The sequence below is a fragment of the Zonotrichia leucophrys genome, chromosome 21 (assembly GCF_028769735.1).
Source record: "Zonotrichia leucophrys gambelii isolate GWCS_2022_RI chromosome 21, RI_Zleu_2.0, whole genome shotgun sequence".
NCBI lineage: Eukaryota > Metazoa > Chordata > Aves > Passeriformes > Passerellidae > Zonotrichia > Zonotrichia leucophrys.
In genome coordinates this window covers 5,643,039-5,666,527 of record NC_088190.1, presented here as the reverse complement: position 1 = coordinate 5,666,527, position 23,489 = coordinate 5,643,039, and the positions used below count along the sequence as shown (strand labels likewise).

Sequence of the window (23,489 nt, the reverse complement as noted above, 5' to 3'; positions counted from 1 at the left end):
GGGGGGATTTGGCTTACCCCTATCGGCAGGTTCCTCAATGGTGGGTGAGGCGAGACCAAGAGAGGGCATGATGGGGGCCCGCACCGAGCCAGGGAGGGCAATCCAGGGGTGCTCTGCACTTTGCAGGCCTGCGGAGAGACAGAGAGCGACAGCGGCGTTACGCGGGCGCCGCAGGGCTCGGGACACAGCGCTGACGGGACAGGAGGCGCCGCAGTGCGGCCCAAACGCGGCAAACGCCGCCACCTCGCCGGCTTCTGCAGACCACGTGGTGCTCCAAGAGAAACTGTGGCACCCAGGCAACTCCAGGACACAGGGGTGCACCCCGGAACTGAGGCACCGGCCACGAGGCTGCTCCCAAACCAGAGCTATGACATTGACCCAAAATCGCTGGGTCTGACTCCTGGAAATCTGCACACTTGGAAGTTGGGGTGATTCAGGGAACTCTTCTGGAACCAGCAGATTTGAAAGCTCCACGATGGCTGTGTCGTTAGACACATCCAGATGGACACAGCAGAAGCAGCTCAACAGCTGAAAATCAGTGACTGCCTCTAATGGTGGCAGCATCCTCCTCCAGTGGCATTGACTGGGGGCACCTGTGCCCCAGGAAAAGACATGGCAGAGGCATGAGTGAAGAACTCACAGGGGGATTTCAGAGGGTGGGCAAAGCCAGACACAGGGAGAAGAAGGGAAAATGGAAGAAAAGCAGCGGAAAAGTGGAAAACAAGGAATGAAGTGACCAAAACAACACGTGGAAGCACAGAGAAAGCAGGAACACACAGGTGCTGGCTGTATTCTGTTTGTTAGTAAGATCTCTTTGCTCTGGGGGTGTTTTGCAGCACAGCCCCCAGGGTGACGCCGGGTCTGGTGTACGACGAACGCACGACCGCGCACGCAACTGCCGGGTCCTGGTGTGGAAACGCTTCCACCTCTCCCACAGGGAAACAGGAAGGAGACAAACCCTTCCCAAACAACAGCTCCCCATGACAAACATCCACAACCCTTCCCAATTCCCCCACGTTTTGTCCGCCAAGCAAACATCACCCCTGCATTCACCCTGACAAAACCAGAACCACCGGCGCATTGCAAGAGGCCCAAAAGCAAACATGAGTCCCACTGAGGAGGGACTTCATCAGTGTTAGGGCCAGTTTAGAAATGAGCAAGTTGGGGTAAACTCACACTTCCAGACACGTTTCTTCCCCCGGGGGCTTGCCTCCCAAAATCAGCAAAGGCTGGCGTGAAGTCGGGGCCTCGTGGCAGGATCCGGGGGTCCAGAGTCCTCAGCGGCAGCTTGGGCTGACTGACCTGTGCCACGAGCAGAGCACACACACAGCAATGCTCAGCCCATGCAATCCACACACAGCATCTGCTAAAGCATGGCAGTCATTCCTAACAGCCAAATTAACAAACTGCTCAAGTTTTAGGCATCCACGCTCGTGTGCTAAAAATAAGTATTTAATTTAAAACATCATTCATTCATAAAACATATTAATTTAAAACATATCTGTTTTAAATAGGAGACTATTGAGGAAACAGGTGGAGCTCAGAAATATTTAAAGGATTATGGAGGATAAAATCATAGTAACACGGGCCTGTCTTGGTTCAGGAGCATGAAACTCCCACCTTCCCTCAAAGCAATGGCTTTGGTGCCAACATGAGAGATGGGCAACTGAGCCCAGGAAGCTCAAACACAGAACAGTGAGAAACAGTCATGGGAAAGTAGAACGTAGATGAAATCATTTTGGCAGTAAAGCTGCATTTTACAATTTGCCTGGGTATGAAACTCAGAGCGGAAACGTTTCTGCACACCCACATCCCTGAGTCTCGAGAGTGAGGCTGTTGTGGCTCCATCAAAGCCAAGGAACTCTCCAGCTCTCAGCGAGAGCAGAACGAGGCCTCGGTGTCAGCACTCAGAAATCCCAAGTGTTTCACTCAGCCCAGACCTCCAGCTCTGAGATGAGGCTGGAGAGAAATCCCAAAACTGCCCCAGAATGGAGTTCTTAAAGATCTTTTATTAGATCAGCTTATAAATAGTGAAGAAACTGCTTCAGATCAAAAACAGTTTGCCCAAAAGCTTCTCTCTGCTTTTTAATTGATCTAATAGATCAATTAATTGATCTAACAGAAGCCACTGCCTCTCCATCCAGCCTTGCTTGGATCCTCAGCTCTTCATGGCTGGGTAATTTTAAATTTTAATAACATCCTGGTATAACTTAATCTAGATAAAGACTATCAAAATCACTTCAGTTTTTAATCATCTGTGCATATTCATCAGGCACCAACACCTCTATTTGTAGAACTTTGTGATGAGACCAACCATTCCCACTTCCCACTAAAACCTGGCATGGAAATGGATCAGGAATGAGCCACAATGGATGTTTATTTGTATCAAAACCCTGCACATACCTGTTTTATGGGCTCTCCTCTCACCTTGTCGAGCACCACGTCGCTGATGGGAGGCAGCCCCTCGGGCTTCTGGATGCAGGCAGGCATGAACTGGATGTCCAGCAGGAACTCCCGGTCGTATTGCTTCTTCCCCTCGGGGTCCAGGGGCTTCCACTGCTCTATAGGGAGAGAAATCCCTGAGAGTCACAGCAAACAAACCCCCTGCTCACCCAGATGTGGTCCTGGTAAAGCCAAAGGGATGAGGATGCTGCACCAGCCTGGGATGTTTCAATTTAATTTGATTTTCAATTTGAAGGGAAAGAGGAGGGCAATACAGGTAACATTAAAGGGACATGAACAAGAGCCAGGTCCAACCCCACCCAGGTCTGGGCACTAATTCCAGTTCTAACCCATGGATGTAACTTTGACTTCTGCTCTCCTGTGGGATATGGCAGAATGGGGACAATTCCCTGTTTCTGTGTGAAAATGCAGAAGTTAAAGGGGTTTGTCTGGTGTAAAAGGAAGTCAAACATGAAGTCAAGGAGAGCAGAGCATGGAACAAAAACACCCTCTGAAAATGTGAAACCATGAACTGTGAACAACCCAGGCTGGAGATAACAAGCAGAAATAGGAGAAGCCACAACCACAGGCCATGATCTGGGAATTACAACTTTCCACCTGTTTTACATGGGGCTTTTTGGGTGTGGAGGACCCTGCCTGGTGCAAATCACAGCATAAACCTCCAGCCACTTTAGCACAAGGAAAGTCAGCCTCTGGTGGCCTGGAGATGGGATTTTCAGCACTGGCCACGCAGTTTGTTTGAAATTAGGGAAGAAAACATGTTTTATCTGAAGGAAAACATCTGTATGAGATGCTGCCTTTGGATCTCCTTCATGCCAGGCTGCATTATTCAGCATGCATCAGCCCTTCAGGTATTTATTATTCCTTTATTTCTCTCCCTGAGCCCTGGCTTTGGATCTCTGGGATCTCACCATCTGCACCCCTGCAGAGGCCACGAGCAGGGACTTACTCCAGTGATGAGTTTTAATAACTGGGAATGAAAATAAACAGAAGTGAGTGCAAACTTCAGCTCTTTATGCAGTGACAGAGCTTCAGGATCCAGGGGTGCAGAAATGGCTTGGCTGGATCCTGGCTGCAATTCCTGGCCTGCCCACTGTACCTGTCATTTACCATGGAAAAGCTCCACCACAACAACGAGCAGTTTAGGTGTAGTTTCCTTTTCTCCTTTGGAAAGCTCTCAATGAGCTGCTTGAATGTGAAGAGCAGCTGGGCAGCATCACAGGAAGAGACAGGGATCAAACACACAATTCCTCCAAAGGCAGAAATTCCCCTTTCTCAAAAGAGCAGAGCTGAAATCGAGGACTGTTGAAGTCTGATGTGTGTTGCTTTTCCAGGGATCCATCCAACCCTTCCAGCTGAGTGAAAGGACAGCTGGACACAACTGGGATTGTTCTGACTGCAGCAGCTGATGAATTATGGATTAACTTCAGGAAGTGGCCAATGAACTGCTCAGGTACCCTGAGTGTGATGAGCTATCAAGAGGCCTCTGTGTTTTCCCCTCACAATGTAACTGTGCTGAATTCATAACACCAAAGCAATTGAGGTCTTTGTCAGAACAAAGTGATGCACAAATAACCACTGCAGTGGAGTCCCTTAATGGTGGCTCCTTGTCCACCAGGTCCTCCAGGTCCTTCCTTATTATTATTATTCTCTTTAATTTCTGGGCTCCTAAAACATTACTACTTTATTTGGTGGGAGATTCACTTGAATAAGAAATTGCTTAAAAATTGGGAGCAACAGAGAAGCTGGTCTCAAGTTCTCTCTAAATGAGGTGGATTGAGGTTCAGGTCTATAAATTACAAAACCTTCATAAATAACAAAAAAGTTAGGTCTTCATAAATAACAAAAATGCTCTGTAGATATCCTATACCCTAATCAATGGGACTGAGCTGGGCAGTGCCTGGACCAAAAACCACAAACTTTTTCTTTTCCTTACTTTTGTAGAAATCCAAAGATCCATGCAATTGTTTAGCCAGGAAATTAAATCTTTATGAACACACACATTTGTATTTAGGACCCAATGAGCACTTTCGTTTCTTATTTAACCACCTCTTATTTCAGAAGTACACTGGTTCATGTGAAATTTCTTGGATGGTTTCCAGCTGTCAATCACACAGGAATCAACTCTCTGTCATTTCCACAGTGCTGCAGCCAGCATCCAAATGCACAAAAATGTCAAGGAATTTGTGATTTTCTCTTCTCAGCGAGACAAAAACCATTTTCCCCTTGTCCTAGGGTGATGTTGTGATGCTCGTATCCCCATTTGTGTGTTCTGTTGATGCTGGATATGTTCTGTGCCTTCAAGACTGGCTCTGAAGAGCGAATGGTTTGGTTTGGTTTTGCTATCAGCTGTTCCCCCACGGCTGGTGGGACACACAGATGGGGCAGTACATGGTGCTGCTTTTGCTTTTTGCTTGGATTTTTGCTTTACTCTTGCTTTTTGCTTCTGCTCATTAGTTAGGTTAGCTAAGCAGTCTGAATTTTATTTTGGACTGTTTCTACTTTCTCTTTTTTGGACCTACTTGAACCTGCCCTGGACTGGGACCTGGGAAACACTGAGAGTTTGCACCTTGTGGCCACAGCAGCAGCTGCCCCAGCACAGGAGGAACTGATTGTTATCATCTTATTGCAAAGGTTCCATATTGTTAGAGTTTTGTACCTCCTTGATGTTTCTTGTAGGCAGCTCCTCTAAGCACTGACTCTTCCTTGTCCCTGCAGCAGCCAACTGGCTCCAGTTCCCTCAGCCAACCAATCTACTCTTTTATAACATTCTTCTTATTGGCTACAGGTGTGGCCTGTTAACATCAGGCCTGCTCCTATCCTTAATAATTGGCTCAGCTGCAACTCTTTAGGGGGTAAGATTACATTCTATACTACCTTTATTTACTGATGTTCTATCCCCCTACAACTGATAACAGAGTGACCACCCCCAAGAGAGACTTTCTGAATTTGTCATCTTTTTCAGAGCAGTGAAAGAGTGGTGTCACTTGGTATTGTTCATTTTGTGTGCTGGGGGTGCTGTGCCTGTTAAATAAACAGGTTCTGTGTGCTGGGGGTGCTGTGCCTGTTAAATAAACAGGTTCTTTCTGCTTCTCTCTGAGGAATTGGTTGGGTGGAGGGGCCATGTGGGTTTGCTTTCTGGAGGTGCCCCCTTTTGGAGGCTTTTTCCCAAATCTGCCCTAAACCAGGACACCCTTTTTCCCCCTGGAAGATCTCTGGGGGCCTGCTGGGTTGCAGATCTCGGCAGAGCTGACCCAGTGCACACCAAATCCACAGGGCTGGCCCTCGGGGTGGCAGCAGCCCTGGCAGGGGCAGGCAGAGCAGCAGCACCTACCTGGTTTGTACTGGTACAGGGTCCCCTCCGCGGGGCTCTCGGCGCAGCCGGAGGTGCCGTCGGCGCCCTCGCCCTCCGAGACGCTCTCGGCTCCGTTCCGCACCGGCTCTGCCTCCTGCTCCCCGTTCTCCTCCACAGCTTTCACTGCTTGCAGCTCTGAGGGTTCCCTCTCTGCCTCAAGCCCATGGCTCGTTTTCTCCTGCTCGGATTCAAGTACTTTGTCCCCTGAAGGTTCCTCCTCCTCCTCCTCCTTCGGCTGGAGCATGGATAGAGCAGAGGTTTTGTTACAAACACCCTGACAAATTCAGTGCACGTGGAACGGCTCTTCATGGATTCACAGGGCATTTTTGGGAGCAGCAGGAGTACAAATGCATCTTACACAGGGCTATGGAACAGCACACTGAGCCACTGGGTGATTTATCAGCTCATTCTCATGGATAACCCACTGATAATTAATGGTGCAGCTGGAGAGGCTCAGCATTGCCCATGAAATCCCCACGGGATTGGACAGACCATGAGCAATCCCAGCCTGGAAACACAACTCTGCTTTCCTCCTCTCCCACCAGCCATGAGAAAGGGGTGGTAAAGGGCACATGGGGCTTGTTTTGGGGGATTCTTCCTTTAAATGCCTGCTGCCAACTGGAGCAGATGCCACTAAGGAAGGCAGTGTGAGATCCAGCCCCAATGCCAGCATCTCAGTTTCAGGGAAAAGCATTAATAGTATCCCTGGCTGTTAATTTTAGAGCTCTCCAAGGACACAGCCTGATTGTGCATTCAGACGAGGAGGCGTCGGAATCGCTTCTCCCGGGAGAAATCCCAGCCCCTGTCAGCACTGAACAAAGGAGGAACTTCACTGAGGATGCTCTGGAGGAGGCTCCTGACCCTCTGCCTCCCTACCTGACTGCACCACATCCTAAAACGCCCTCTTGCAGATTTTTCAAGGGAATTCTCTGAAGAATTCCCCAGTGGAACTGCCAGGTGCTGCAGGAGACACAACTCCAGGGGAGGATGAAGAAAGTGTGGGGGATGAAGCTGCTGCTGCAGCCCCTTTGCTCTCCTGCTCTGCACCACATCTGGCCAACCTCAGCTTTCATCCACACACTGGGCACTCTGAACTTCCACATTTTTACTCTCTTGCTCCTTTTCTGATTGATTCTAACCCCACACTGACCCAGGATATTAAGCACAGCCCCCTGCTGCAATATCCCTACCAGAACAGCAGCAAGGGAGGTTTCTTTACTCATCTAATAATTCTTGAGGTGGTTTTGCCTGAAAACTTCAGCACTTTCCTTTGTCAGCTTCTCCATTAGTTGGTCGTGAGGAAAACTATCCTTGGCCATGATATCCCTGTGCCAAATGTCAGGATGGTGCCTGGGACCAAAATGGGGCAGTGCTGAGGATCCAAACCCACTTTTCCCTCACCCTTCACTGAAAGGGGCTCCTCAGTAATGGGAGGCTGGTGGGAGTTCAGTGGAACCTTCCAGTGGAAGGTGTCCCTTGTCATGGCAGGGGTTGGAATGAGATGAATCTTTACGGGCCCTTCCAACCCAAATCAGTCTGTGATTCTATGACTGTATTAATCATTAAATTGGGCAAACCCAAATAAAACTGAAGAACTTTTAAAGGGAGCAGTCTGACACCTGTTATCTAAAGGAATAGCAGAGTTCCTCCCCAAAACTGCCCTGGACCCTGTGGGACAATGAAAGTACAATTCCCAGAGAGGAACAGCATCTTTAAACGTGGGTAGAGCAGGACTTGGCTCCCTCTCACCTCTGTTTCTGCCTCTGTCACCTCCTCAGTGCCTTGGGGTCGCTCTTTTGGTTTCTTCCAGGTCTTTGGTGCAGTTACAGCGGTTTGGGCTGCAAGGGAAACGTGAATTTGTCACAGCCCTGAATGCACAGGGCTGGTGGGGCTGGGGGGATGAACTTCCCTCCCAGGGGCTGCTCTGAGGCACAGAACAACAAAGCAGCTCAGCCTTGTGAGGATTCAGTTTGGTTCAACCACTCTGGCTTTCAATGCAGCAATAACAATCATTAGAATGACATGAAAACACAGGAATTGCTCTACAGGTTGTTCATTCAAGCCTCAAATGGCACTTGGGGTACCAAGGAGGTCACTGCCAGCAGGACAAGGATCATGCAGGGAAAAAAACCTTCAGGAAGTCAAGTTTCTGGACAGATCAGGTGCTGGCTGGGAGACAAGGTTGTTCTCAACATATTTTTCTCAAGAATTATCATCATTATAATATTAACCATAAGCAAGCCCAAATTTCCAGGATCTCATCCAAAAGGAAAACTCCTTCAATCCTGCAGCACTGCTCTGAGCTGGATTTATATTTCAATTTAAAAGCAGGTTGTAACTCCAGCATTAATGATCTCCTTGGCCAACTGAGTCAAAGGAAACACCACAGAGTATTCCCAAGATCAGCACTGATTTACTCCAATCGTGTTTTCCCCCTAAAGGGTGGAAGAAACCACACAATATATTAAGAGGAGACAAACCCATTAATCCAATCTGCTCCTAATTTGTGGCAAATGCTCCCAGCTTAAATTCGGATCCCAGGCACACATGCCCAGTTAACAGAGTGTAAATGGGATTGATTTTGTGACTGAAGATTACTGCAAACAGATTTCCAGCTCTGCCTTTTGGTTTCCAGCAGACACTGTGGAAAAACTCAGTGTGCATTTCCTTTATGTCAATAAAGCAGAATTTTGAAAGGTTCTTCACTCTAAATTAGAAGAGTTAGTAACAGCCAGCTCATGGAAAAGAAAATATATTCCAGTGGTTATGGCAGCAAATCAAGAAAAAGGCAACACCTGATTTATGTTTCTGCCTCTCCAGGTTTCAGTGCTGGAGAAATTTCTCCAAGGAATTTCCAATTACAGCCCTTCCTAATATTCAGGGGCGAAACCAAGGCTGGGGATGATCAGTGTCCATGCACGTGGTAATTTCTGGAATTCAGCAAAGCTCAGATCTAAGACAGGCTTCCCCATTTCCCTCCATCACAAAATCTGCTAAAAATTCAGTGAAAGCTGAGCCCCTTTCCAAGGGCTGTTTCCAGCTTTGTTTGGGGATGCCACTTGCACACTCCCAGAGGTTTCTCCAAGAAGGGATTAGGCTGCAAAGCAGCAACCTCAATTTTGCTACAGCCAAGTAATTTAACTGATCAATCCCAAAGTTTTTAATCTGATAGAACTCCACTGCCCTCAAACTCAAACCATGGAAACCATCCACATAAAATAACATTTCATTTTTAAACCACACAGAAATAAACTCAGGGGTCACGGATTTGGGGCTGGCAAAGGTCTGGGGTGTTTCCTTGCTCAGCTGTCAGGATGTGAACATTACTGCTGCTCAAGTATACATTTTTTCCACCTTTTTTTGGCAAAAGTGAGCTCTGTAGAGGCTGCAGTCCTGCCAAGCCTCCTGAATGATTCTTGCCTTAAATCCCACGACTTCCATCAGCCTGGGTGTTTGTGTTGTGGAGCTGCCTGGGGTGGATCTCCAGAGATCTCTGGAGATATTGCTCAGTCTTCCCCTCTCTTAAAATAGCAGACACCAGATTTCTTTTTTTTTTTTCTGTCAAGTTCACGTTTTGAGCTGCAGGAGCTCAAAGGAGAATTTGCACTGATGTGAGTTTGGGTGCCAACCTTCCCAAACCCCAGATCCAACAATGGATATTGGTGTTATTCATCTGAAGATGGAGTTTCATCTATGAGGCTGTAGGGAAATGCAAAGTAATGTGTCCAGGGAAATACAAAGTAATGTGTCCAGTTTGGCTCTTGGAAAGGGACAACTCCAGACACTTCTGCTCTTTTCCATTTTCCTGTCCCCAAGTTGAGCAACTTCACGTTCTCTCCAACAGTTTAAGTCCTGCCCAAATGCAGGTTCATTTTTGCCACTGTTCACACTTCCAGACCTTGTTTTCAGCTCATTTCACTCCTTTGAAGAAGGGACACCAGAAACCCAACCAACACTGAGCTCTTATCAGAGCTTCCAAAGCCAAGGGAGACAACAGGAGTGACAGCACAGATTTACTTCAGGACTGGAAAGAGGAGCAAACCCTGAATTCCAGACTGCCCTGGACACCACTGCCAGCCCTGCAGGATCTGCTCAGCAGGCCCAGAGCTCCCTCAGCCATTTCCCCAGCTGTGTCACGTTCCCTGTGGAACATCTTCCCACAGATTTACCCACCCACGAGCTCACAGCCCTCAGCAGGGCACGAGGCCTCTCCCCTCTGATGTGGTGCCAACTGTGAAGCCTAAATTAATACCAGCTCTTGCATTTTTATTTTATTATCCAACATGCCATGAAAGACCAAAGCAAAGATTCACCATCGCCTTCCAGCTCGTGGAAAAGAAAATATATTCCAGTGGTTATGGCAGCAAATCAAGAAAAAGGCAACACCTGATTTATGTTTCTGCCTCTCCAGGTTTCAGTGCTGGAGAAATTTCTCCAAGGAATTTCCAGTTACAGCCCAAGTTGCTCGTTACAGACTCCTCAGCTCAGAAACTCCAGGGCTTGCCACAGCTGGGCTATTTAATACAGAAATATGTCTCATAAACGAGCTCTGCAAGAAACAGCCTTTGAATTCCTTGTGTTTTAAGTTCTTTCAGCTTCTTGTGTCCCAAGGAGCTCTGTCTGGGACACACATCAGTCTCTTGTTTTCCTCTTTGCTGCTTTTAATAGCCATGATAGAATGGTGACATCAAAGGCCTCAGGTCTGTGGTAGCACCTTCTGCAGAAATTCCACTCCACCAGCAACACTTCTCCTGTTTTGTTGCCTGGAAAGTGCTGGTCCCTCACTAAGAAATCCCAGAGTTTAATAAAAAGCAACAGTTGTTGGTGACTTTTAGCCAGGGTGATGTTTTCAGTGCAGATTGGAGCTCCCAGATCCTCTCTTGATAAGCTGTTTTTCTCCTTGTACAGCAGTGGAGCATATGAGTAGGAATTAATTACAAAGCATGTGTTCTTACCCCTTGCAGATACAGCTCTGCCTGTCCTAAAAACTTCAGGCAAGAATTCCTGAGGAGGCAGGAACACAACCTGTGCCCTGGGAATGGGGGAACCCTGTGGATGCTCAGAGCAGGAACCAGCCCTGGTACAACAGCCTGCCCTGCTCAGGGCTTTAGTGCTCTGAAACCACCAAATCTTCCCCTTTTCATCAGGACACACAACCAGGGATGCTGATGAGCAGGGAATGATGGTCCAGTCACTCACAGACAGAGACTGAAGCACCAAAGCTGCCAACTTGGCTGTGAGGGTGCTCAGAGCAGGCAGAATTCAGTGTAAAACAGCAGACACCAGATTTCTTTCTTTTTTTCTGTCAAGTTCACATTTCTGCTGCAGGAGCTCAAAGGAGAATTTGCACTGATGTGAGTTTGGGTGCCAACCTTCCCAAACCCCAAATCCAACAATGGATATTGGTGTTATTCATCTGAAGATGGAGTTTCATCTATGAGGCTGTAGGGAAATGCAAAGTAATGTGTCCAGGGAAATACAAAGTAATGTGTCCAGTTTGGCTCTTAGAAAGGGACAACTCCAGACACTTCTGCTCTTCTTTTCCATTTTCCTGTCCCCAAGTTGAGCAACTTCACGTTCTCTCCAACAGTTTAAGTCCTGCCCAAATGCAGGTTCATTTTTGCCACTGTTCACACTTCCAGGCCTTGTTTTCAGCTCATTTCACTCCTTTGAAGAAGGGACACCAGAAACCCAACCAACTCTGAGCTCTTATCACAGCTTCCAAAGCCAAGGGAGACAACAGGAGTGACAGCACAGATTTACTTCAGGACTGGAAAGAGGAGCAAACCCTGAATTCCAGACTGCCCTGGACACCACTGCCAGTGCTCCAGCAGAATCCCCTGACCCTGGAAATGTGGTGGAGACCTAATGCCAGTGAAAAGGAGGAATGGAGGCTCCCCTGGATCCCCCCAGCATTAACTCAGCTCCAGCCTCTCCCTGCAAACACTGACCAAGTCCTTTTGTGGAGCTGTAAAAAAAGAACTGCTGCAGCATAAAGATGTTTAAGGGTCTGAATGTATTTTCTATCTTGCCACAGAGCAAAAAATCCAAGTCTGGTTTCCCTGACTGCTGGACAGAAGCTGTGTCCTGTACAACTCTGCAGGAAGGGGCAAATCCTTTTGCTCATCCCCAGAAAGCTGCCACCTCCCAAAATACAGGACCCAGCCTTGGCAATGCTGCCCCAGCAGCTCGGGGAGGAGGGGATGAAGGTCTCATTCCCAAAATCAGGCAGGCCAGGTCACAGCTATGAAAAGGAGCTGCTGCAGCAATGAGATTATCCTGAAAGGTCCCAGCACTGTCCCAGCTCAGCTCCCTTTAAAGGGAAAGCAGGGCCATGATTTGTGGCCAAGCTCTGTAATAAAAACACCATTCTGCTGAAAACCCCAAAGAAATATTGCTCAAAGTCCCAGAGCTCTCAGCTACCACCATGTGCTCGAGCAGTTTCCCTTACCCCAGGTTTAATCCTAACTCCAGAGATCATAAAAAAATCTCTCAGCCTTGAGTCCAAGAAAAACACAACAATACAACCCTTTCTCCTTGCTCCTGAGGGTCAGCAGCTGGATTTTCCAATGTATATGGCAGACATGCTGCTCCTTGTTCCTGAATTAGCAGGCAGCCTCAGATGATGTTATTTCAATCTCCCTTCCTCTCTCCAAGAAAGAACTGGAAAATTATTTCTGAAAAGAAGGCTGGCAGAGAAATGCAATAGTTCAGGATCATTAAATCAGGGGTAGAGCACAAAGAACCACTTGGAGAGCTTTGTGCTTTCTTTGAAGGCCTGAGCTTTTAATAGAAATCTGAGTTTCAAGTCATCTTTTACATGACTTGAGAACTCCTTGTTTCCATGTTGCCAAAGCCAATGGCTTGGCTAATGTGTGCTCTGGAGCATAATGACATTACAGCATTAAAATTAATCTTCTGCATAATTAAAAGCCCAAACACTGTAAGTTAATTTTTTTTTAATTTAAACTACAGGCCATTACAAAGCCAGCAATAACACTACAAGCTGGAACCTGCCTGTGCAAAACCTTATTTACAGAGTCCCATTTCTCCTCTCCTTTTTAAGGAAATTAATTTGGGTTATGAAGTAGCTCAGACTGAAAGAACAACAAGTGCCACAGCAGTGAAATGACCCGAGTAAAATAAAAATAGAAGAAGATTAACAGGAAAAAATCCTCATGGTTGGTGTAGTAAAGGGATCTTTCTTCTCATCTATCTGTAGATACTGGATTTTAAAATCAGCATATTGAGCATCACACAAACATGGAACAGGGCCAACCTCAACCTTTCAATGCATTTAAGAGTAGAGCCTGAGATTTCTGAGCCCATTTCCCATCTATCAAAGAAAAAACCAAAAAAACCCTAAACAAAATGTTACTTTAAAAAAATGGAATCAACATGATCCAAATGACAACTGACTGTTTGTCCTCTTTGTCCAAGCTTCACCAAGTTCCAAGGAATTGAAATAACTGCAGAACAGGATGTAGAAAATGTGACACATGAAATGCTTTAACACTGCTTGGTGTGAAGAACGGCCCCCATTGCACCCCTCCAGCAGCAAATACAAGGAATTGATCATTTCACTTCTTTTCCACAATGTGATCTCCAGGAAGTCCTGCAAAAAAAGCCATTTTCCATAGGAAACACAGAGTGTTAAAACCACAGTGCCAAAGCAGAGATGTGGCAGGGCTGAAACCAAAGGCAGGCAACAACACTGGAGAAACAGGATGGATTTTAAAAGGCAGTTGCAGAAATTGTGATTTTAGTGAACTTTAAACTGTTAACTGCAGAATTTAAATTTAAAATTGTAAATTGTACATTTAAATTTAAAACTGTAAATTGTACATTTTGCTTACATGTGACTTTTGCAAAAGAAAACCAGAAGCATCACTAATGAAGGGTGGGCAGGTAGAGGTGGGTGACCCTGGTGGGTGACCCTGGTGTGAATTAGCTGTTTGGGTGAGTGTGAACGGTCCATTTCATTTTCCCACATCTGGGAGCACCATGACACATTTTTTCAGCAGGAAAAGACCCCACTCCAGCAGCTCTGGGGCTTCAGAGTCCCAAATCCAGAGCCACAGGCCCTTGGACCAACTGCTCACCTCAGGGGCAAGAGCAGCTGTGGGAAGTGCAGACACTTCCCTGGACACTGGGGCTTGGAGCAGCCTGGGACAGTGAAAGGTGCTCCTGCCATGGCAGGGGATGGCACTGGATGGGATTTAAGGCCCCTCCAACCCAAACCATGGATTCCATGAAGGGCAGTGTGCTCTGCACTCCCCTCCACCAGCCCTGTGCTGCCGTGACAGCACGAGCCCAGCCCAGCCTGGGACACCCGTGCAAGTCAGTGACCAATTCTGAACAACCAGGAGGGATTTCTATCCCTGCATTTCACAATCACAGCAGCCACCCAGCACCAGTGGGCTTTTTCTTCTGTAGATGGAAACAGAAATATCTATTGGAAGAAGAAAAAGCCTCTTTCCTTCATCCTGCAGTTCCCAACATGAACCCCCAGAGGCCAAGGCTTACCTGGGACAGGACTCTTGCTTGAGTTCACACTCAGAGCCTCCCGGCTCTCCTCCAGTTGCCCATCTGCTTCTGTCTCTTCCTTCCTTTCAGTTTCTTTTACCTCTTCACTAAGAGTAGTTCTTGTGCTCTCCTCTCCTTCTAAATCCCCCTGGACACCAGGGAGGGCACTGGCAGACGGGAGAGGAGGTGGAGAAGGAGCTGTAGTGGTGACAGCAGCGCTGGGGGGCAGCGGAGGGGACGGGGGCGGCGGGGTGGGCGGCGGGGTGGGCGGAGGAGAGGGAGCAGCGGCAGCAGCACCGGGAGCCGAGGGAGCGCCCTCCACCTCCGCTGGGGCGGCCTCGCTGGGCTCCACCTCCACAGCCACCGCCGCAGCCTCCTCCTGGGCCGCCTCTGCCGCGGGCTCGGCGCCGCCCGTGTCGCCGGTGAGAGCGGGCACGGCCGGCAGTGCCACCGGGGTGTCCCCGGGGGATGCTACTGCACTGCTGGGCTCCGGGCACGCCTCGGCACCCTCCTCAGCAGGAGCGGCCGCAGGCTCCGGGCAGGCTGTGGCACTGGGGGAAGGCAGCGCCTCCTCTCTGGGGAAGGCCAGTTCACATTTGTCACATTTGTCCTCCGGCTCGGCTCTGCTGGGCGCGGGGACAGCGGTGGCGGCCGCGGGGACAGCGGGGACCGGAGCGGCCGGGGCCGGTGATGGAGCACGAGGAGCTTCTGCCGGGGCTTCCACTGAGGGAGGGATCTCAGCCGTCTGCCCAGCCTGATCTTTCTTCTCCCCAGCTGGTTCTGCTCTGAGGACTGGAGAAGGTGGTTTTAATACTGGATCTGGTTTTGGCTTCTCTTCTGGGAAAGGAGAAAAAAAACCCATTATCAACAGCAAGGCAACTCCATGTCCTGCCTGGTGCCTTGGTTTCCTTGGTTGCTGTTCCTGCATTCTGCCAAGGAGCTCTGAGGAAAACACCAGAGGCCCCTGCACCTCACTGGGAATCTAAACTTGAAAATACAACCTCTGCCATCCTGAGAAGAGAAGGATCTGGAGAGACTCATTGCACCTTTCCAGTGCCTAAAGGGAGCTTATAAAGCAAGGAGGGCAACTTTTTACATGCACAAAACCTTGCAGGACAACGGGGAATGGGTTAAACTGAAAGAGGAGAGGTTTAGATTCGATGTTTGGAAGAAATGTATCAACACAACCCCCCAAATCTTGTGCAGAAAGAAGTGCCTGCACTTGTCCCATGATTAGCATCAGACCATGACCATGACACAGCTCCCAAAGCTCTGCTGCTTCCCACTCCTTTGCTCCAGAAGTATGAGCCATTATTGTTTAGGATCTTGCAGGAACACTGGACTCCTTCAGGACACGGTTACACCAGCAAAAATAATTCTGGAGAAGCCAGAAGCACAAACCTGCTCTTCAGATTAGGAAGTCATAGACCACAACCAACTGCAAATCATCAAAATTCAGGTAGAATGGAACAGGTTTGGCTCTGCTGTATTTTCATTTGGGGCTTATTCAACAGCTCAGTGGAAGGGAAAGGGTTTTTGAAGGAGAACCAAAGGGTTTTTGAAGGAGAACCCATTTGAAACTGCCTGGAGCTTCAAATCCCACCTTCAGGAACAGCTGAGCAGAAGTGAGCTCTGCCTGCAGCCCCAGCAGCCCCAGCAGCACTCCAGAGGCCCATGGCCAAAGCAGTAGTTCATCAAGCTAATGAGGCACCCAGGGACGTGGCTTTGGAGGAGGATGACAAGTGAGGAAAGAGATGGGAAAGAGTATCCCAACAGCTGATTTTGATTTTGGAGGCTCCATGGAAGGAAAAGGATGCAGGAAGTGGTTTGGAAAAAGAAAACACGTCACCTCTGATTTCTGGAACATCCTCTGCAGGAACTCCTGGAGCATTCCTGACATTTACAGCTCGCTATAAACAACTGCCTGGATATTCTCTCCCCCAGTCAAAGGAGAATGCTCAAAAAAAACCCAACAAACCCAACCAAAGGCATTTGAAATGTTAAGGAAATAATTCTGGGAGATAAAACCAGCACAAATCCACAGCTGCATTTGAAAGCAGAGGTTTAACTCCCTTCCTTCAAACCATACCTTGTCTGGCCAATGTTACATGGATACAGGTTGTGTGTGCAAAATCCCAGAGAAAAGTGATTTAAGGAGGGATTTCAGAGAATGAGGAGCAGATTTGGCTAATGGGAAGCAAATCTGAACTTGAACCCCCATCCCAGAGAAGAAATCTCCAAGTCCTGGCAGAGGAGGACTCATCCCTGCCAACTGTTACAGAGTCACATGGACAACTCACAGCTGGGGAGGGAAAACAAAAATCAACACAATTCATCCCAACTGGATCAAATCCCTCTTCCTAAACACACTGAGATCATTCCTCATGTTATATTTAGAAAGTACTTATAGGAAGTGCTGGCTATTCCAGGGGGAAAATCAAGATATATTTTTTAAAATTTCCTGATAAATACAATTTTTGCAAAATTATTTTTCCTTAAAGATTCTTTCACATACCCAGTGGGACAGACCCCACTGCTGGGTGGTCCCAGTGGCACAGACTGCCCAGGGCAGAGCACAAGGAGGAGTTCACTGGATACAGGAATTTGTTCCTGCTCTGTGGTGTTTATCTGACAATAACTGCTGGGCTCTCTGCCATTTTTCCATCCTTTGTCCCGATGCAAACACTCACGAGGTGGCACCAGGACTGACTCAGTGTCAGCACAGGGGCTTTGGAGCTTTCCACACTCCAGGCTCTGACATTCATCTGTTTTCCACAAACTATGCTGAACATTCTCCATGTCTGATACATTGCAAGATTTGGAAAGAGGTTTTAAAAGAGGATAACACTACTCCAAACATCCCTCTGAGTGGAAAAAGTGGAAAAAATGTGGGCAGCTCTGATTCCATGCAGTTCTATCCCACTGCAGCTCCTGCAGCAGCCTGGCCTGACCTGGATTCTGCAGCAGAATCCTCCTCTCTGCCAGCCTGGCTGGTATGGACACACCAGGGGCATCTCCAGGAACAGAACTTGCACCTAAATATTGTGATTCTTCAAGGTATTACAGCAGCAATTCCTGTACTTGGTCACTGCAAGTGTCCCTGCCATGGCAGTGGGGTCAGAATGGAAGGAGCTTTAAGGTCCCTCCAACCCAAACCATTCTGGGATTCTACAAAGTGGCAAAGGCTTGAATTAAAAAAAAAAAACAAAAAACCAAAAAAACAACCACAGATTTAAATAAGGCAATCCCAAATCCAGCCTAGGGAATGAGTTGCAGACCAAGCCAGCAGGTCTGCAGGTCCTGGATCCCTGGATCTGCACACAGCTCTGATCCTGACCCTGAGCCCAGCACCAGCCAGATGCTGCCAGATGTTGCCAGATGCTGCTCACTGTCAGAAGCAGCTGCACAAGCAGCCCTGGCTGTGACAGAATCACACTGAAAGCTGATTCCAAACTTCACCAGCTGCCAGCACAGGAGAGGAAGGGCATGAGGAGATCTGATCCAAGGATGGACAGGGCAGAGGGGACTTTGGAGAAACAACAGCACTGGTTTGAATGAGCACTTTGGCCACACAGCCCTCTCTGTCACTGCTTTGGGTTTGGAAACAAAAATCTCCCAATATCAAAGTGAAAAATCATTTCGATACCATGGCATATATTTCTGAACAGATGTGCCCCCCAAAAGTCATTAGTTCAGTTTAAATATCATTAGCAGGCTCTGTTAATTACTGACACCAACCCCTGCACTGCTCTGCCCCCCCAGCCATGGCTGGGTGCTATTCCAGGGCTTTCCCTGCAGTGCTTACATAAATGTGCTCTTTAGCAATTTCTGGACTGGAACAAATGTTTGACTCTTTCTGGGATGGAACAGAGATAAACACAGGGGAGCTCATCAGTGTTAAACCCCAGTCAAGCCCTGCTTTGTTTAAACCAGCCCTGTCAGAGCTGTGTAACTAAGCAAACACTTACTTCCAGTTTACTCACAGCTGCCTACAAAGGGATTAAGTTAAAGACAGAGAGAAGAGGGATAAGACTCATTTGTGGCAATCCACATTTTCATACACAGAGATGAAATACTGTGATGGAAAGTGCTGGATTTTCAGAGATCAGAGTTCAAGGAGCTCTTGGTCATATAATTTAGTGGTAGGTGACCCTGTGAGAAGCAGGGGTTGGACCTGGTGATCCTGACAGGACCCTTGTGGCTGGAGATGTTCTGACTCCATGATACTCTGAAATAAAAATCCCAGCGCTCCATAATACTCTGTACACCCTGAAATAAAAATCCCAGTATCCCATGATACTCTGGATACTCTGAAATAAAAAATCCCAGCACTCCATGATACTTTAAAATAAAAATTCCAGCACTCCATGATACCCTGAAATAAAAATCCCAGGACTCCTTGATACTTTAGGTACTCTGAAAAAAATATCCCAGGACTCCTTGATACTCTGGATACTCTGAAATAAAAAATCCCAGCACTCCATGATACTCTGAAATAAAAATCGCAGCACTCCATGATACTCTGGATATTCTGAAATAAAAATCCCAGCACTCCATGATGCTCTGTACACCCTGAAATAAAAATCCCAGTATCCCATGATACTCTGGATACTTTGAAATAAAAAATCCCAGCACTCTATCATACTTTAAAATAAAAATTCCAGCACTCCATGATACTCTGTACACCCTGAAATAAAAATCCCAGTACCCCACGATACTCTGGATACTCTGAAATAAAAAATTCCAGCACTCCATGATACTCTGTACACCCTGAAATAAAAATCCCAGTACCCCACGATACTCTGGATACTTTGAAATAAAAATCCCAGCACTCCATGAGACTCTGGATACTCTGAAATAAAAATCCCAGCACTCCATGATACTCTGGATACTTTGAAATAAAAATCCCAGCACTCCATGAGACTCTGGATACTCTGAAATAAAAAATCCCAGCACTCCATGATACTCTGGATACTCTGAAATAAAAAATCCCAGCACTCCATGATACCCTGAAATAAAAAATCCCAGCACTCCATGATACTCTGGATAGTCTGAAATAAAATCCCAGCACTCCAGGATACTCTGGATACTCTGAAATAAAAATTCCAGTGTGGGAACAGCCTGGGCCTGCTCTGTCACCTCCTGGGACAATTTCCTTGAACAGCTTTAAAAAATCTCCATTCCAATGTATATTATGGGATATCCTGAGCTGGCAGAGACCCATCAGGATCACTGAGTCCAACTCTTGGCCCTGTGCAGGGACCCCAAGGATCCCATCCTGTGCCTCAGAGCCTTGTCCAAGGAAATGGAATTTTCAGAAACTCTTTCCATCTGTGCCATTTTTACCAAAGTCAGCAAAATCTGCTGTGGGCTTTATAAGGCACTTGGCACACTAATGGGATTTTTCTTTAGTTAATGTTGCCCATTCCTGCAGGACTGGACACACAGGCAGCTCTGGGGAAGCCATATGATCCTCTGGATCTGTGCCACTGCTGGGGCTAATTATCCAAATGAGCCAAAGCCTCTCTGGCTACAGTGTTTCCCTGACAACACGCTGGCTTCTGGAGGATGGCACTTGGGTGAGAGGAGTTTCTTCCTTCTGTGTGCTCTCAAACAACATTTAGGACACAGAAGATTGAAGACAATTATTTTTAACCAGTTCCACATTAGCAAATTCCAATTAATTGCCTTAGCAACACACTTAAAATGTTCCACTGGAGGAAGAGAAGTTCCTCCCCTCCTATTTCTGCTGCCTGCTGGTCTCCCTGCCAAAAATATTCCAACTAAAACAAGAAAGGAGAGGAAAAAATAAATGATGGCAAATAGTGAGGGAGGAAATGTCCATGAACTGACCTTGTTTGGAGGCAGGGGGTGCAGTGCTGCTGGAGGGGTGGGAGCTCTCCAGGGCTGCCAACGCCGTGGGAACGGGCTCGGGGACCTGGCTGGGCACCTGCTGGGGGACAGGGACAGCACCGTGAGCCTGGGAACACCAAACAGGCAGCAAAGGCAAGGGGCAGGGGAGACAGGGGGGAGGGAGAGGAGAAACCAAAGGTGGGGAGAATAAAGAGAAAAAATAGAGAAAAGGTACACAGGTCAATAATAAATCCAAAAAGTTCATAGGAAAGGGAGGGAAAGGCAGCAGGAAAAGGGGAAGGAGATGCTCCCTGTAAGAACAGCAAGGAAGGGACAGCACAGCTCTGGTACAATGACAGCACTGTGTCATGCACAGCTCTGGCATCATGCAAGCTGTGGTATCATGCTGTGCTGTCAATGCACAGCACTGGTATCAATGCACAGCACTGGTGTCAATGCACAGCACTGGTATCAATGCACAGCTCTGGTATCAATGCACAGCTCTGGTATCAATGCTGTGCTGGCATCAATGCACAGCACTGGTGTCAATGCACAGCACTGGTATCAATGCACAGCTCTGGTGTCATGCACAGCTCTGGTATCAATGCACAGCATCTGGTATCAATGTGTCTGGTCATGCACAGCACTGGTATCAATGCACAGCACTGGCATCAATGCACAGCTCTGGTATCAATGCACAGCACTGGCATCAATGCACAGCACTGGTATCAATGCACAGCACTGGTACCAATGCACAGCTCTGGTATCAATGCACAGCTCTGGCATCAATGCACAGCTCTGGTATCAATGCTGGGCTGGTATCAATGCACAGCACTGGTACCAATGCACAGCTCTGGTATCAATGCACAGCACTGGCATCAATGCACAGCACTGGCATCAATGCACAGCACTGGCACCAATGCACTGCACTGGCCAATGCCATAATGCACACATGTCTGCTGGCGTCAATGCGCAGCACTGGTTGGTCAATGCATCAGCTGGCTGGCATCAATGCACAGCACTGGCATCAATGCACAGCTCTGGTATCAATTGGCTCATCAGCACTGGTACCAATGTGCTTTGCCCTCCCATCACCTCTCCAGGAGCTCCTCCATGCAGGACACACACCAGGGATCCTGCACCCCTCTGTGACTTCAGTTCACCTTTGGGATTTGACTCCTTTCTCCACTGCTCCATTATTTCAACCCCCTGAGAGATTCAGATCTATTGATTTATTCTGTGTATTTATCAGAGCTGATGTGTGCAGGGTGGGATGAACAGTGCACAGATGTGTCTGCACACACAGCACTCCTGATCCCAGGGGGGAAACCATCCCAGCCTGGCAGTGCTTGGATGGAAAACATCCCCAGCACCCCCTATGAGCAGCCTGGGGATGGGACCTGCAGGGCAAGAGGGAATAAAACCAGTTGGGCAGAAACCTGAGGGAGAGCAGGAGGAGCAGATTCCCCAAGAACATGGACTGGGATTTCTGCATGGAAGAACAAATCCAAAAAGCCTGCAGAGAACTGAAGGAGCCCCAGCCTGTGGCAGACACACATATTTCAGTGGTCTCCCACCAAACTCTCACTTGTGTCCCAGAAAGTTTGCTAAAATCCTTTGTATTTAGTCTCAGAATTTAAGAAGACCAAGTAAGTGCCCCAGACTCAAAGGGGAGGCAGCTGCTGGAGTGACCACAGACAGGTCACAAATTCCCCTTCAATACACATTGGGGACCAGGCACAGAAGGAAATGGGGCTAAATTTTAATTTCCAATCCCAAGTGGAAAGTCAGGCAGCTTCCTGCAGCTGTCTGCTCTCACCCAGCTCCACATCCATGAACTTCTCTGAGCAGCTACAGGAAAAGAACTTTTTAATCACCCCTGATTGCAGACAGGCTCTGAGAAATCCATGCAAAACTTATTTCCTTATAAAAGGAAATGCTCTGGCAACTTGCTTCTCTTTCTGGGACCCTGTTTTTAACTCCCATCTCCAGCTTTTTGCCTATTGCATCTGAACAGCGCAGGATAAAGAGGGAAAAAGAGAGAATTCTCTTTATTTTTCCCTATTTCAGGAAGACCAGGAAAAAGCACATCTGGAAAAATAAGAATGAAGATTTAAGTGGGGGTGAAGGGTTGAAGTTTTCTTTGGGATTGCTCCTCTTTCAGGAATGAGCCTGACAGATTGACTGGAGAATGAATGAAGGAAGAACTGCAGCCCAGCCTGCAGCCAAAGGGAAGAAGCCAAAGAAAACTCAGCTTTACAAATGAGCAGGTTTCAAGAACATTTTCCCCTCACCTTCAGTGATCAGAACTTTCCTTTTATAAGAAAATTTATGGATTAAATCAGTGTGGAGAAAGGAAACTGTGATAAGAACCAACCTAAGCAGAGCAGTGAAGAACAAACCTGTGAGGCCAGAAACTTCTTGGGTCAGGAAAGGTATTTCCTTAAGAAATGTGGAAAACATTTCTTTTGTAGGAATGATATTACAAATTAATAAATGGTCCTTATGCACTGAGCCTTGCAGCTGCAAAATGGAGCATTTAGAGAGTTTTTATGCAAAAAATCCCACTGAAAATTGCTCTCCTGATTTATGATGCTCTGGGTTATTTTACCCCTGGACACTGAGCAAACACAACTCTGACAAACTCACTGAGGCTTGGAAGAGTTTGGCCAGGAAAATAAGAGCAGTCACTCTTTAAGAAGTGATCTGTGGAAGCCAATGCTGAGGCAATACCAAAATCAGATTCTGGCCCTGGGTTTTCTTTCTCTTCCCAGCAAAAACCAGAGTGAAAACAGTGTCTGGCTAGAAATGGATAAATCATATCTCCATGTACTCCTGCTTCTCTTGCAGGAGCTTTAAAGCTCTTCACTTGCTCAAAGGCAATTAAAATACACTGCAGAGGCACTGGGAAACTCCACCTAAAGCACTTTTTGGTCAGTGCTGCTGAGTAAAAGGTGCAGGAATGGCTCAAACCATGCAGCTCATCCTGGCAGCAATGCTCATCTTCTGCACAATTCCAGTAACTTCTGATGTTAAGCACAGTTCCAACAATTTTTTGATGTTCAGCACTTAATCTACTGAGAGAAGAGGGTGCTTTGGGCTTGTGTTAGCTAAGTTTTGGTTTATTTGAGTCTGTTAATAGAGTAATTAAAATCTAAAGAAAAAAAATGGAAACTATTAGTATTACAAAAGGGTTTCTTTTCCAAATGCAGAATTTGGGACAGGGAGTGGTCTCCAGCACTTCCTGAGGATGTTTCTTCCTTTGTGTTTGTGCCATTTAAATAACGAGATA

At 47.3% G+C, this 23,489-nt stretch overlaps 1 protein-coding gene across 18 annotated transcripts in view; it reads right to left on the bottom strand.

Moving 5' to 3' along the window:
* Positions 1-23,489, bottom strand: part of EIF4G3 (eukaryotic translation initiation factor 4 gamma 3) — a 153,135-nt gene that overhangs the window by 29,796 nt on the left and 99,850 nt on the right. For 14 of the 18 annotated variants that reach the window (XM_064730823.1, XM_064730826.1, XM_064730825.1 and 11 more), the window contains 7 exons: positions 20,198-20,297; positions 14,345-15,181; positions 7,568-7,656; positions 5,798-6,053; positions 2,404-2,561; positions 1,177-1,302; positions 18-128 (listed from right to left, as the gene is read on the bottom strand). In XM_064730823.1, coding sequence (XP_064586893.1) covers positions 18-128; positions 1,177-1,302; positions 2,404-2,561; positions 5,798-6,053; positions 7,568-7,656; positions 14,345-15,181; positions 20,198-20,297 — 1,677 coding nt within the window. The remainder of the gene's footprint in view (positions 1-17; positions 129-1,176; positions 1,303-2,403; positions 2,562-5,797; positions 6,054-7,567; positions 7,657-14,344; positions 15,182-20,197; positions 20,298-23,489) is intronic. The other 4 variants (XM_064730824.1, XM_064730827.1, XM_064730833.1 and 1 more) reach the window with 2 other exon arrangements.